At 39.8% G+C, this 16,323-nt stretch overlaps 1 protein-coding gene across 1 annotated transcript; it reads right to left on the bottom strand.

Moving 5' to 3' along the window:
* Positions 1–2,375: 2,375 nt before the first annotated feature.
* LOC117556075 (PDZ and LIM domain protein 3-like) lies at positions 2,376–13,266 on the bottom strand. Its single transcript, XM_034231221.1, has 7 exons — positions 13,106–13,266; positions 8,287–8,438; positions 7,298–7,382; positions 6,998–7,185; positions 4,527–4,654; positions 3,629–3,740; positions 2,376–2,833 (listed from the first exon to the last, which is right to left on the bottom strand). The coding sequence occupies exons 1-7, from the start codon at positions 13,196–13,198 to the stop codon at positions 2,644–2,646; spliced, it is 948 nt and encodes a 315-aa protein (XP_034087112.1). The 5' UTR covers positions 13,199–13,266; the 3' UTR covers positions 2,376–2,643.
* Between the last annotated feature and the right edge of the window lie 3,057 nt (positions 13,267–16,323).

The following is a 16,323-nucleotide window of genomic DNA, read 5'->3' as shown; positions in this document are numbered from 1 at the left end:
CCCCAAGGCTCAATTCTGGGCCCCATCCTCTTTTTACTGTACATACTGCCCCTAGGTTCAATCCTCACAAAACACAATATCCCCTTCCACTGCTACGCGGACGATGTACAGATCTATATGCCTCTCAAAGCAAATGTCAACTCACTACAGCAGTTGATGGACTGCTTAACAGAGTTAAAATCCTGGCTGAGCAAAAACTTCCTCAACCTCAATGAGAGCAAGACCGAGGTAATCTTTTTTGGATCCCAACCTCTGGCCTCTCCGGTTGATATTCTGGGCTCCCTAAGTAAAAACATCCTCCCCTCTGTCTTGAACCTTGGAGTGACCTTTAATAGCACTTTTAAATTCGACAAGCAGGTCAGCACCGTAGTAAAATCCTGCTTTTTTAAAATAAGACTATTGGCCAAAACCAAGTCGTATTTATCTTTTAAAGACCTGGAAAGGGTTATTAATGCCTTTGTGACCTCAAGACTGGACTATTGTAACGCTCTGTATGTGGGTATGGACCAGGCATCAATTAAACGCCTGCAGCTAGTCCAAAACGCAGCTGCACGTCTCCTGACTGGCCACAAAAAGCGTGACCACATCACCCCAATTCTGGCCTCACTACACTGGCTTCCAGTCCGGTTCAGAATTGATTTTAAAATCCTTTTATTTGTATTTAAAGCACTAAATGGGTTGGCTCCGGCCTATATAGCTGAACTCCTCCAGCGCTACACCCCAGCCAGAGCTTTAAGATCTGCTGACCAGCTGCTGCTGGTAGTGCCTAAGACCAGGCTCAAAACCCGAGGGCACCGAGCCTTCGCAGCAGCTGGCCCCAGGCTCTGGCACACTCTTCCCCTCCATGTGAGGTCGGCCCAGACCCTAGGGGCTTTTAAATCCACACTGAAGACACACTACTTCTCTCTGGCCTTCTAGTTAGAGTGGGGTTACGACTCCTGACTGTTCCATGTGTTGTTTTTATCTGTTGTGATTTATTGTGATGTAATGTGTTTTTAAGTGTTTAAATTACATGTACAGCACTTTGGCTCGACCAAAATCGTTTTTAATTGTGCTCTACAAATAAAACTTGATTTGATTTGATTTGAAGAGCCCATGCAAAATTAAATTAAATGTGTCTACTTTTACTACCAGTGCTGTCAGTTACTGCAAAAGTTTCCGACTTTTCGCTTCTCATTCACGATTACGTCACTTCCGCCGCCTAAAACCCAGGAGGTATACGATCTAGCACTAACCGGTTGGAGTTGAGGCATTAAAGTACTGCACACCCACAAAGGTGTTTTCAGTTGTTATGGCAAATTATACCTGAGAATGCACACAGCTCTGCTTGGATCAACATGAGGTCACCACACTATTTAGGGTCAGGGATGTCAATCAAAAATGGTACACTCCCTCAGCGTCCTCAAAAACAGTTCAACTCTAAACCAACCACATAAAGGCATTCAGCCTGTGTGGTTTTAAATCATATCTGCCGAAGGTAACTGACTTAGCTTTTTGTGTTGATTAGACTGTGTCTTTTTGTGTTTGAAAGAACTATCAAAAACATAATCTTTTATCCAAAATATGATTAAACTCTTCCCCCGCAGACCTCAAATGTTTTAAAAAACATCAATAGTTACATAGACAGCAGCTGTGGTCGCCTTAAGTTAATTTTTAATTTCAAGTGATTCTAAAAGAAAAATGTCAACAGCTAACATCAACATTGGCTCCGTGTAGCCTACTCAAGTGTCCCTGTAACTCTAACACAGTTTGTTTTCTGTTCTCTTTAAAACAACATTGCAACACTCGAAAACCGATAACCTTCAGATCCATAGTCTACAAACCAATTGGTGACGTCACCGGGACTACATCCACTTCTTATTCAGTGTAAAGTCTACACTGTGAGAGGACACAGTGTACTCGGGTGCATTGGTCATCCCATGACCTTTAGATTAATTTGAGTGCTAATAAGCAAGCATGTTAACAAGCTAAACATTACATTACATTAAGCTGACGCTTTTATCCAAAGCGACTTACAATAAGTGCGTTCGACCAACAAAATACAAACGTGAAGAAAACAGAATCATATAAGTACATCAGGTTTCATAGAGCAAAAATATTTCAAGTGCTACTCAACTGGCTTTAGATAAGCCAGTCCTTTATTAGTATATAAGTGCTTTACAGTAACTTACAGTAATATGCTTTATATTGTTAAGATTAGTTGTTGCATTTTATTCATAGACTTCTATATGATCTAATGGATCTGACTTCTTTTTGCAACCAGTGAGTCACCCCTGTTGGCCATTAGAAACAATGGCTTTGGCTTAACTTTTCAGAAATGCTATAATTCCTACAGGTGGTGCTTTTCATCCAAAGACTACAGATCTGAGTCAGTATGAGTAGAAATCTTTATTAGAAAGAAATCAACGTGTGTCTGTAGTCACTGATACTGAGCATTAAACAACCAGGCTGTTCAACCATCACCAGTGAAACATTCCTACACAGAAAAAAACATAATACTATTACGTCAGAAAGTAAAGTGAACGTAATGTATACTGTATATATGAAATATTATTGCACACAGACAATATCAGATAGCAAGTGCAGATAAACACAAAGGACAGATGCAGGACACAGGAGTGTCTGTCTTTACAGGGGTTTGTTCTATGCAGAGGGGAAGGTTGTGATGAGGTCGTGTCCCTCTGGTGGTCTCATCCTGGAGCGAGCGTGAGTCTCACAGTACAGCTCCCCCTCCACGAAGAAATAGCCCTTCTGTTTGAGGTTGACGTCACAGTCGGAGCACACAAAGCAGCCAGGGTGACGATATTTGTCCCGTGCCTTCACCACCGTCCCACTTCGCATAAAAGACAGAAATGGATATGTCAAAAGCAAGGAATAGTGTTTGTGTTCACTGTAGTAGTAAACGTGAAGTAAATATATTGCATGCTATAAAAAGAAACCCTCCCTAATGGATCCCAACTGGGGGTCAATGACATGAGTGACATGAAAGCAACAAATAAACCAATTTAAAAAGCAATAGTCTCATTGTTTTTTAACTGAAATAAACCTAAATCTAATAATAAACCTAAATAACACAACAATTTAAACAATGCCTTGGTAAAAAAAAGAAGAGATTCAACACATAGTGGTGTTAAAGGGGTAAATAAGAACACACCGATGAAGAGAGACTAAACCGTCTATTAAAATACAGTTTTCTGAATCACTTAATTTCAACCGCTTTATTTAGCATTAAAATAAACTAATTTAAAAACACCTTAATATAGTCTCAAGAAAATAAATATAGGGTAACTTACCATGTATTAGTCAAACATACTAAACCCTTCAAACTATTTAAATAAAAACTTAATAACACAGTAAAACATAAATACAGTATATTGTATAATGACATGTGATGTAGGTTTTTCTGTCTCAGATATACAGGTTTGTTTTCTGTGCATTCATAGTGCTCATACAGTAATGCTTACCTTATTATGTTCAGACAAATGCAAAATACTTTTCTATAGACGCTACAGTTAATGGTGTTGTTGTTGCGGACTGCATTGTTTTCTGTACTTTTCTCCACCCTTTGGAATGATTCATGGAGCGTCTGAATGTGAATCACAGATGAGTTTTTTCTATTTTTACTCACACAATCCCATTCCCACACTTGTCGCAGACGGGCAGTTTCTGCAGGTTTCCTGTGGGTGTAGTGGGTTTGGTTGAGGGGGCTTTCACTGTCCTGGTAACAATGGGACGAGTGCCTGTCCACAAGAGAGAGAGAAACAACCCTGCACTTACATACAATACCGTAGCACATAAATACAAACAAAACACTAGAGAGAGTGCTAATGATGTACTTGAATAAGGGGAACACATAGGTGGCATTATACATGTTGTGTATGTTATGAGACCAGTGATTCATAAAGGGGCTATATGTTAGAAAATAAACTAATGTATCTACATGTGTTTATTGTAGACCAATGATTAGAATTGACTGGAGTAATTGTTCAGCTTTAACGTAGGAGTTGGTTGGAGGGTTGTTTGTTCAATATGGAAACAATTGTATTTCTAAAACAAACAAAAAATATCAAATGAATACATGATTGCATTAGTACCAATTATTCAACAGTCCGTAAGCCCTGAAAGGTACATTTGAAAAATCTGGTGTGTGTAGAAATGTGCCGTGTTAAATTAAAGTAACGTTACATAACTTGAATGCTCTTTGTCCTATTCAGAACCAAAGGTAGTGGAGCACTTCAGCCTCTTGTGACCAAAATTAGTATTACAATAACAGCAAATAAATTAATCAAACATTACTAACTTAAAATCAGTTAGAGAAGATCACAGAAAAAACATTTATGCAAAACACAATTACTCATATTTCAAAGCTGATTTTAAAATAATAATTTAATACATCTATGTTTTTGTAGAGTTTGGCATTGCATCTGTTCGGCTTTTATTGAACAAAGAAATATTTCTCTGTACCAGTAATCTTTTAATTCCTGTGTGTTATGGAGGTAATCGTGTTGTAAAGAAGCAGAGCTCACCATCACTGTCTACAAAGTCCTGCAGGGCTTTGAAGGAGCCGGACTGCCGAGGCTCCTGGGGCTCCTCCTGGTCTTTCTGCAACATCTGGTACACATCAGAATCCTCGATACTGGTTAAAGTCCTGGGGCTGAGCCACACACACACACACACACACACACACACACACACACACACACACACACACACACACACACACACACACACACACACACACACACACACACACACACACACACACACACACACACACACACACACACACACCACACACACACACACACACACACACACACACACACACACACACACACACACACACACACACACACACACACACACACACACACACACACACACACACACACACACACACACACACACACACACACACACACACACACACACACACACACACACACACACACACACACACACACACACACACACACACACACACACACACACACACACACACACACACACACACACACACACACAGTTTCAATACCAGGTCAGGATATTGACACCAATGCACAGGAAAAACTATTCAGATCCTTTAATTAAGAAAATATACTAATATCACACTAAATAATGCATAAAAGCCCTGCATTTAAAACCTTGGTTGAGTAAAAGTAAGTATTTCTTTCCAAGTATTGTTTCCGGCTCAATAATACTGCAGCATTGATGTGTATCTAAATCTTTTATATACTGTAGGTTAATTTAAGTTACAGCAATGCATCCTCTTGTATAAGATAATCATATGTTTGCATCGCTGTCTTATAAGAACTGTCTCTATAAATGTAATTATTCCTGAAAAAAACTGACCTTAAATATAATAAAATAACTAGTAATTAGAGTAAATGTACTTTTTACTCTACTCAGAAAGCTTTACTCCTCTGAGAGTAGTATTACGTTGCACACATTTGAAATACTCATGTACTTTAGTAAATGTATTTAATTCCAGGCCAACACTGATACTGTATTACACAGCGCTGCTTTTTTCTATCGGAGGCCAAATTACTTTTGTAAAGTACAACATTTATTTCTCCAGACCACCCTAAGCTGATGTGATTTATACATGGTAGAAATAACGCATTGCTCTGAGGTTTTATACACTTGTGTAGAGGGAGACCTGGTGAGAGGAACCAGCTGTAGATTACAGAGCTGCAACATGAGTCAACCTTAAAAGGAGAAAAATGAGTAAGGTGCTAAATGTGAGACGAGAAAGAGAACTCATGATCTGGAACACATTGAGTAAAAATGAAGATTTTAGCTTCAGCATGCTGAATGGACAACATGCTCTTTTTCATACTGTTATATAATCTCTCCATAATCATGTTCTACCATAATCATTCTCTCTAGTCGGCTGGTAGTAGTCGTTATGATACATTACAAGGAAATACATCTCTACTTTTCCATGTAAAGTAGCCCAGAAGTGATGAAGAGCCGGTCTATGTTCCATACGCTGACATGACTTAGGTTTGATGTGATTAATGACTTATTCAGAGTTTGTGGTTACTCCATGGACGGATTCATTCCTGTAGGCTGCGGCCATTTATCCTCAGTGTGACACACCATACATCAGGTAGCCTAATGAAATCCACATGAGGGGAAGGCTGAACGCTAACGTACTGTAGCACATCTGTGGCTGAATTAAACCTCTCCACTGATATCGTCAAACAAACGGAGTGACTGGGTGATTCAGGAGAGTATTGTAAAGGGAAAGCAGACTTTAGTAAATGTTATAACAGCAAAATAATCAAATTACAGTGGAGAAGAAGCAGAAGGGATTCATGAAAGGAACTAAATTAATTGTTATCAGTATCCCCGGGAGGCTGTAATGATCATTACATACCAGACAACAAGATGGATGGAAATTGACCCTGCTGTGTTTAGATCATCAACGTTGATTGGGATAAACATTTTGCCAGAGTATAAGTTATTTATTTATTACTGTTATCCTTTTTTACGAAGGTCCAATCAAAATACAAGATCTCATATTCCAACGAGTCCTTTTTGTTGACGATTAGAAAAACAATCAGTTAGTTGATAACATATTTTTAACTTGGCTCACATTTTGTCATCAAAGCTAACCTTTAGTTAATGCTGTTGTTACAGTGATCTTAATTAATATTTGATCATTGCCGCCTACTTTGACATATTGATTGGAGCGCAATTGAATCTTGCATATGCCATTAGGTGCAGAAGGAGGAGGAGCACCATTTTGTCCCAAATTATTTTTAATAAGGTGAAGTTATTAGTTATTCCTTTATTAATAAAAAATGCCAAATCGATGAATGGAAACAAATCAATTATAACAAATTAATATTTGCTTGAAGCCCAAATGTCAACTACTGTATCATGCTAAACTACAAATATTTTTACATGTGAGCAATGCAAGAAGCTAGGATGATGACAAATGATGGTTTGTTAGTAAGTCTTAGAGTTAGGGCAAGCCTAAAATGATCACCTTGTAGGCTTTGGTACAGCCAGGCCACGGATCTGACCCTCCATGGCATCCGCGATGTTGCCTGAGGAGTAGAGGCCGATGGGGGTGTTGTAGGCTGAGCTGACCACCTGATGCGTGTCATCGATGTTCGCAGCCGCCACAAACGGCTGAGCTTTCCGGTTGTGAGCAACGCCAATAGGTTTAAATTCCTGTATGGAAGAATAGAGTGCAAGGTTACAATCAAGTCAATAAGGAGGTAATGATGTGAAGCGAAATGGCTAATATCATCTTGTTAAATCCTTTTTAAACTATCTTTCAAACCTGTTTCTCCGCTTCCAAGTTCATTTTATATGGATGAGCTTGACCGTCCTCCACAACACGTGGTGACCACAGTCTTGATTCATTCCTGGAAGTTTAAAACAGACCCTGGTCAGAAAGTGACCCTGACATGACCGATGAACTGACTGTTGAAAGAGTCTTTTTTGAGTGTGTGCGAGTCGTCTATAATCCCTACCAATAATAAAACATCAGAACTGTGGTTTAAACATCTGCTTACAGGTCGGCCTTCTCGTGTCAGACCAGTGGACTTATTTTTACATTTTGAAGAGGTGTTTGAGTGCCATACCAAATTCACCTGTTTTTTAAAATGTTCTGTTGGCAACTATAGCCCCTATAAAGTTACCTATAAAATAAAAGTAATGCGATCACACCTGGAGACTAAATTCAGATGGTGTAGGAAAAGCTCAAGAAATCAAAACACAAGTTTTCTATAACAGCAGTATGACCGACATCGGCACACATCTTGTTCATTTCCTGTTAGTACCAATCAGTGGAGAATGCACATTTATTCACTAACTGTACACAGTAATATGAAGATCAGGCACGCACACGATGGGATCAAAACAGAAAACGATATAACGTATATACATCAAAATAGGTAACAACATGGTTAAAAAATGAACCGTAGACTAGTGCAAATAGAAACTACTTAGTTTTAACGGGATACATGTCAAAAGGGTTGGGAACCAGTGCTATCCAGTATCAGTGGTATTTATGAATATGTACAAACTGGCCACAGTAAAAACAACAGCAGTATAATATGTAATCCAATACAAAACTACCAGAGGAGCCTTAAAACTTAATTTAGGGTTCAATCAACAGCTGTCTGATGCTAAATGTAATAATATCAGCTTCACAAATGCAGAAATTATGGCATGGCTAATGTATTACATTTCATTATACTGGGCAGGTGTTGCCTGTAATGTGTCCGCCATCTGTTTATGAGCATGCATTTCGTCTCTGCGTATAACCTTTCAACAGTGAGACTGAGCTGATGGGAGGACTCTTTGATCTTGTTCTGCGCCTCACAGTGCAGCATGTCTGCGGCCGGGACTCCCTCGATGGCCGAGATGACATCACCGGCGCACAAGTTGGCTATGGCTGCCTTACTGCCGGGAGTGATCTGGAAGTGTGTAGAAGAAGGAATAAAAACAGGAATAAAGACACTTTGTTTTGATTCTTTTGCTAACTAAATAACTTGGACATTGAGAAAGCAGGGGAACCGATGATTTCAATTAAAGAAGAATGAAGAGAACAGAGGATCCCGTTCTCTTGATCAGTTTAATAACTTCAAAAGTAAATACACTCATAAACCCAAACATTAATGCACAAACATTTTAGAAATAGTGAAATTAGAGTTTCAACCACAAACATAAAAGCCTTGCTAAAATACACCTGACATCTGTAATTGATGGGGTTGTGAGAAATAAAGGGTCAGAAATAGAGGAAAACCCTGATTAATTATATTAGTAAAGGAAAATAAATAAATAGTTTAGTTTTTCAAACTGTATGCTTTGTACTATATATTTGTGTATATATATATATATATGTTTTAATTCGTCTTTGTTTAGGCTATATGTACGACCCATGCCTCCACCTTATCGAAAGACATTATAAGTGATTGTCTGTTTGTTTGAAACTGGCATGCATTTTTTTAATTAACAAAAAATCTCATAAGGTTTATATCTTACGATTTTAATAATTACAAATAGCAATAAGGTGTCTTGGTATTCCCATTGAGGCTGAGATGTTGCTGGGTTACTCCAAACACAAACATTGCTGTAACTTTGCAGCATTTATTCAGGTTTTGTGAAACTTATGTTAGTTACCAGAAAATACCCGAACATGTGTTTAGCTGTCTTTTGGTCACTATTTAATTATTTGACATAGAACAATGTAGACTATGCACTTAAATTGCATGACAGAGTGGTTTAAACAAATGTAATTACTCTCCCTTTCCGTTTTTTCTTTGTCAATGTATAAATGGTTCTGTACTGCAGGTATACAAATGAATAAAAGAAAGAGTTCTTATAACTTGTCAAAATGATAATAAATCCCACAGCAATGTGTTTTTACTCAGTCAGCCAGAAAACCAAAAGGTATTTCACTCTAAATCCTTTTCCAGCAGTCCAGGTGAGGCAGCCTGGTGAAAAGTTTAGGTCTGTTCTCCATCACTAGCACTTCATCTCTCAATACACAACTCAAATGCAAGGCCCCTTCTTCTTGTTCCCCTGCCGGGATCACAGCTTTAAATTATTTTATTTTCCTACTTTCAGAGTTTCACCTAGCCTAAATACTTGTGTGAAACACAACACACAGACCCTAAGAAGCCAAACTATTCAACTCATAACAGAGACGAGTCATACCATCCATGACCTAAATCTCCATATTCTTCACCACATGCACTAACTAATCTCTGAGCTGCAGATTGCCCTGGTTGGTATGCATGCATGTAAACTGCCCGTCCCTTGTCAAGGAGATAAAGTAAACGCTGCGCTGCTTCCCAACAAGTGACAGCACCCAGATGGAATATGTATTCTGCTGGCCAGGAAGTGATCAAGATGAATAAGATCTCCCGGAGAGGCATCAGGGTCATGGAAAAAATATCGAAGGAGGCAGCTTCAAACCCAGCCGAGCATTCCCACTTGTACACTACACGGGCCATGACCTATGTTCATCCATATTGCATTACTGGGCATAGGAAACTCGCTGGGACGTTATATTGAAACTTGAATTAGGTCATCCGCCTATAAATAACTGTGGATGAAAGCGCTGAGGGGATGTCTCATGCTGCCAAAGAGGGAGCAGTCATTTAGAGTGCAGCATTTGTTGCAGTGCTGCTGTCCGACTGTATGTTTTACTGCTCTGAGTTCTGATACATGAACCTGTGCACAACTATGCTTTTTATTGGATTCTTTCATGTCCGTGCAGCTCAGTTTTCATATCAAACATTTGTCTTTGTTTAAGTTACAGCCACCATTTTCTTTTTCCATTCTGGCTCTTTTTTCATGACATCCGTTTATCTACTGTGTATTCTTCCCTCTTGTATGAACATCCCCAAAACTGAACAAGGGAACAAGATAAAGCCAAACACTCAATTGCTATGTTGCTTCCTGGGACTTCATTCGTTGAATACTTAATCTTATTAATAGTTTTGTGTAATATATTTATGTACATACTATACACAATGTAAACAAATATAAGTAAGCAACGAATCAAAAGGAAAGATAAAGCTTTCCAACAAGTACAGCACTGGGGAATCCAATCCGGCAGAATCCAATGTTAGTTAATCCTATTATACCTGAAGCTACACTTACCAAACAAAAGATCAAATGACTAAGTGTCAATTTAAAAGAGGACCCTCTTAGTGACAAACCAACAAAGAATTGTCACCCGACTCTCAGCCAGACAAGTTTCAGCAACTAGCTGGTGAATATGTTTTAGCATTCAGCTGCCAAAGAGACAAATATTTCCCCCAGGAGTTGCTGGAAACTCAAACAGCTAAAAGAAGATTGGACTCATTTGTTGACTGCCACGAGGGACATCAATGAATGCTAATGGTTCTCCATATTTAATGGGTGTGTTGATAGACAACAATTTGCTAAGAGCAGCTTGTTGCGCTCCTCCTAAGTGGCAAACTAAAATAGTTAGTAAAGAGATTAAAGTTAGGAAACTTGCAACAGACTGATAACACTGAGTCCATGTCAAGCTCCAACAATGTTCATCGTGGCTCCCATAATGCAACTCAATTTGAAAAGACTGTTTACCTAACTGGGACATTTTTTTAAAGCAGTCTTACTGTTTCTAAGCTCAAGCTAAAAACCCTGACGACATGAACATGTTCCTCAAGAGCCACAGAAGACAAGTTTCCACAGACTCAGAAGTACTTCCCAGGACATGAAGATCAAGTAAACTGATCTTGATGTGTACATTTGGCATCATGCCCCTTTAAGGCTGCTGTCTGCTGAAGAAAAAACATGATTATCATCACTTGTGTTTACTTTCCCTGACCAGCTGGGAACACAGACGGGTCATAAAGAGGAAGATGTTCCTGACCAAAAATGGCAGTGAAGTGAGACGCTTGTGTTAAATAAAGGCTGAGAGTTTACTGTAGCACAATTAAAAAAAAACACAATTGACAAAATGTTCTTATAGATGGTAAACATACATAGTTAGTAAGATGTTTTCAAGGGGTATATATTCACTTTCTTTTCTAAACTTCCCCCTAACGAGTACATCTTAACACATTGACCTTTGTGTTAAACTTCCCAGAATCCTCCCCCTCTCGTTTCCCATCCATCCCTTCTCTCACCACAATGTCCGCTAACACAACAGGTGTGTGGGGTTATTGGACAGAGCCAGTGGTTGAGTGACCTAACTTTGCTTATAGTCAGTGGTTCTGAGGTCTTCCCCTAAATATAGACGCACATAACCCGGAGAGGGGGATTACAGGGTCTCCTCACATCTAATCCTGTGGGACATACAGCACACAATCCGCTGATTAAGACACTGTTCATACTCAGTATGTTATATCTTTGTGCTGACTGTTTTTCCTTATTCTTTATTAACTCCCTCTATCGTCTTTACTTTAGTTAGTTAGTGTAATTAATTGAGCTCTAGAGGTGCTAGAGAAGGGATTTTGTTACATTAGCACAACCAGGCTAGTCTTCTCGTCTTGCTTTCAGTCTGTTTGCTAAACTAGGCTAACCATCTGCTAGCCCCAGCTACGTGTTCACAGTAGGCTACGTACATGAGAGTGATAATGATCTTGTCATCCAACTCGCAAACAAATTGAGAATTAATGTATTTTACTCAGTAGACGTCCCTTTGTTCATGTGATTCAGTTGTTTGTTAGAACTTTTTATAAACAGGAAATACCATACTAGCTTCAGGAAATCCTCATTTTCATTAAAAGATGAAGATGAATTCTATAATTCCCCATTCTGAAATAGCAGCCAAGAACTGCAAAACAGTTTGTGTTCATTCAAGCATATGTCTCATAAATCATTGGGTTTGTCATTTTTGGTTACAGTGAGTTTTGTTCCAGTGAATAATGGTTATGTTTAGTTTAACACGTCATCTCCAAACCCTGCCTGTGCCGTCAGTCTACAATAATGACAAGCTTTGTGATGCTGCGTGGTGACGTTGTTTACTAGCATTTGAACAGCTGCAGTGTTATACTAGACATGTAGTATTGATGCCTTTACAATGAGACTGAGCTCTCCTTTTTCAATCACTGATAAGTGTGTTATTCTGTGTGTGTCCACACAGAATAACACTTGATTTCCTTCCTGCGGAGGAAATCAAGTTTTCTTTCAAAAACATATGAAGTGGATTCTATATCTGGAGGATTATTCATTTATGTTATATTTTTATTGGTCAGAATGTATGAACACACACTCTCCCAAATTCTCCAGCTTGAAAGTGTGTGTGTGTGTGCATGCGTGTGCGTGCGTGTGTGTGTGTGCGTGTGCATATGTCAGAGTATAATGTAAGCTGCTATTTGTATCTAAGCCTGTTGCATTTACTGTGGCACAGGTGCAAGTCCCCAAACTATTCCAGACACTTTGTCGAACAAACCCTCCTGAAAACATTGAATCAAACACAACACTGACCCCTCTAGACTGGACCAATGGATTAAAGCACATTGAATGATATGATAATTTATGCATTTAGTTGACTACATTAAAAACCTAACAGTAGACTTTTCAAATGATCAACCAAACTTTTTAAAACCTTATTTTTTTCTTCTTCTGTTGTTATAATAAAGACATCCTATGCGTCACTCACCCTGGAGATGGTCAGGGGCTGGTTGAAGTCCTTTCCTCCGGTCAGGCGAAACCCCCAGGGGGCTGGACCGTCCAGCACGACATTGAGTGGCATGACCCTTTAATGTCTCCCTGCTGTTAGATAACAGCAGCACACTGCAGGATACAAAGTTAAAGAGGGAAGGAATATCAAAGTGATGGAGACTTTGACCCATGTGGGTGGGTGCAAGGGGAGGAGAATGGACAGACCCCACCCCAGGAGTGAAGTCATTGGTCAGATTTTGGAAACTGGCTCCCAGACTGTTCTAGCAGCACTTGCTTGCCAGTTTTCCAATATCTGTTAAGCACTTTTTCTTAGTTTCTCTCAGAATACTTCTCTTTCTTAATAACAGAAAACAATCTTTTGACTATTTATTACCACAGCTTCAATTGTCCTGAACAAATCCAGTTTTGTCTGACAGTGTGCAAGTACCTACATGGACACTTGTAATCAGAGCGAGGATGTTAACCAGCCCCCCCCCCTCATGGCTTCTCATCCCTGGGCAGCTTTCAGCCTGGCTTGCCTCCTCTCGCTCTGGTTGACGGGTCTTTCTGCTCCTGTCCTTATTTGGTCTGGAGGCGCAGCTCCTCTCTGAGGCCATGGAGGTCCCGCAGGCACATTCCAGCCACTATTGATCTGGATGGGACCCAGGACTCTCACCCCTGAGCTTGTCAACAATCCAGTTTCAACACATCGTCTCTACTTTTCTGTGTTTTTACCAGAAACTGAGTCTGTTTTGTCGGTTAATTATTTTTCATCTCTCAAAAGCTTTCCTCTAGCCTTCAAACTCTTTATTTACTGTGCTCTTTGTTTATTATCACAGTGTTTTGTTCCAGCCAGTTGAGGATATTTTTTCATTTTCCTCCGCATGCCTGTAATATCTGCATTACATTCAAAATGATAAAAACACCCAAGACTGTTTTTGGCTAAGAGAGAACAAATTGAGTGAAGCTTATTAAACCGTCAGCACTGATATATTTTTGCTCAGATTTTTTTACATCATGGAAATGTTTGCCAGTAACAGTTTGGCAGATGAAGATTCACAGCACAACATTAATCTTGGTGTAGTAGATTGTTCATATAATCTCTCTTCCAGTACTGTAATTTATGACTGCAGCAAACACATGTAAGCATACACTGAATAAAAATATAAATGCAACACTTTTGTTTTTGCTCCCATTTTTCATGAGATGAACTCAAAGATCTAAAACATTTTCTAGATACACAAAATAACCATTTATCTCAAATATTGTTCACAAATCTGAAAATCTGTGATAGTGAGCACTTCTCCTTTGCCGAGATAATCCATCCCACCTCACAGGTGTGGCATATCAAGATGCTGATTAGACAGCATGATTATTGCACAGGTGTGCCTTAGGCTGGCCACAATAAAAGGCCACTCTAAAACGTGCAGTTTTATCACACAGCACAATGCCACAGATGTCGCACGTTTTGAGGGAGCGTGCAATTGGCATGCTGACAGCAGGAATGTCCACCAGAGCAGTTGCCCGTGAATTGAATGTTCATTTCTCTACCATAAGCCGTCTCCAAAGGCGTTTCAGAGAATTTGGCAGTACATCCAACCGGCCTCACAACCGCAGACCACGTGTAACCACACCAGCCCAGGACCTCCACATCCAGCATGTTTACCTCCAAGATCGTCTGAGACCAGCCACTCGGACAGCTGCTGCAACAATCGGTTTGCATAACCAAAGAATTTCTGCACAAACTGTCAGAAACCGTCTCAGGGAAGCTCATCTGCATGCTCGTCGTCCTCATCGGGGTCTCGACCTGACTCCGGTTCGTCGTCGTAACCGACTTGAGTGGGCAAATGCTCACATTCGATGGCGTCTGGCACGTTGGAGAGGTGTTCTCTTCACGGATGAATCCCGGTTTTCACTGTTCAGGGCAGATGGCAGACAGCGTGTATGGCGTCGTGTGGGTGAGCGGTTTTCTGATATCAATGTTGTGAATCGAGTGGCCCATGGTGGTGGTGGGGTTATGGTATGGGCAGGCGTATGTTATGGACGACGAACACAGGTGCATTTTATTGATGGCATTGTGAATGCACAGAGATACCGTGACGAGATCCTGAGGCACATTGTTGTGCCATTCGATTCATCCATGACCATCACCTCATGTTGCAGCATGATAATGCACGGCCCCATGTTGCAAAGGATCTGTACACAATTCCTGGAGGCTGAAAACATCCCAGTTCTTGCATGGCCAGCATACTCACCGGACATGTCACCCATTGAGCATGTTTGGGATGCTCTGGATCGGCGTATACGACAGCGTGTTCCAGTTCCTGCCAATATCCAGCAACTTCGCACAGCCATTGAAGAGGAGTGGACCAACATTCCACAGGCCACAATCAACAACCTGATCAACTCTATGCGAAGGAGATGTGTTGCACTGCATGAGGCAAATGGACCCCCCCCAGACCCCTCCCAATAAAGCAAAACTGCACGTTTCAGAGTGGCCTTTTATTGTGGCCAGCCTAAGGCACACCTGTGCAATAATCATGCTGTCTAATCAGCATCTTGATATGCCACACCTGTGAGGTGGGATGGATTATCTCGGGCAAAGGAGAAGTGCTCACTATCACAGATTTTTTTCAGATTTGTGAACAATATTTGAGAGAAATGGTTATTTTGTGTATATAGAAAATGTTTTAGATCTTTGAGTTCATCTCATGAAAAAAAGTGTTGCATTTATATTTTTGTTCAGTGTATATATATCATACATCCTATATACAGGGCCTATAAGCAATATGTACCGTCCCTTATATGCTTTAATTGCAAAACCAATTAAAGAGACATGTACATTAAAATTCACCTATGTACTGTTTTATTTTTTGGTCAAAATAATTTAAAATATTTTTCAGTTCCAATTAACAAACACATCTAACCAACAATGACCATGGACATACATTCTTGTAGCACTTTCCTGCTGCCATAAGTGCTTACTGGATGCCTAGTGTATTAATTCATAGCTCAAAATAGCCCCCAACACATTGACCATTACTCCTGCTAAAAACTACAAAGTCAGCAGTTTAGAACATTTGTAACACTTGAAAAAATAAACAATTTTTCACTTAGCCGTGTCATGAGGAAAGATGTGTCTTCAACAGTGTGTTGTGTTGTGAGTGTTGAATTCAGATTGGCCAATTACTGCTGCTTTTGGTCTTTTCATCCAAT

This window comes from Gymnodraco acuticeps, unplaced genomic scaffold (genome assembly GCF_902827175.1).
Source record: "Gymnodraco acuticeps unplaced genomic scaffold, fGymAcu1.1, whole genome shotgun sequence".
Lineage (NCBI taxonomy): Eukaryota > Metazoa > Chordata > Actinopteri > Perciformes > Bathydraconidae > Gymnodraco > Gymnodraco acuticeps.
The sequence above is the reverse complement of the archived record's forward strand: the minus strand, read 5'-3'. Positions and strand labels throughout refer to the sequence as shown.

Excerpts from the sequence above, each read along its gene's own strand:
- LOC117556075 (XM_034231221.1), bottom strand. The coding sequence starts at position 13,198 with ATGCCACTCAATGTCGTGCTGGACGGTCCAGCCCCCTGGGGGTTTCGC. Across the intron at positions 4,655-6,997 it reads GCTGTACCAAAGCCTACAAG|CCCCAGGACTTTAACCAGTA; the intron begins GTGATCATTTTA and ends TGTGTGGCTCAG. Across the intron at positions 2,834-3,628 it reads AAGTGTGGGAATGGGATTGT|TGGGACGGTGGTGAAGGCAC; the intron begins GTGAGTAAAAAT and ends TTTTATGCGAAG.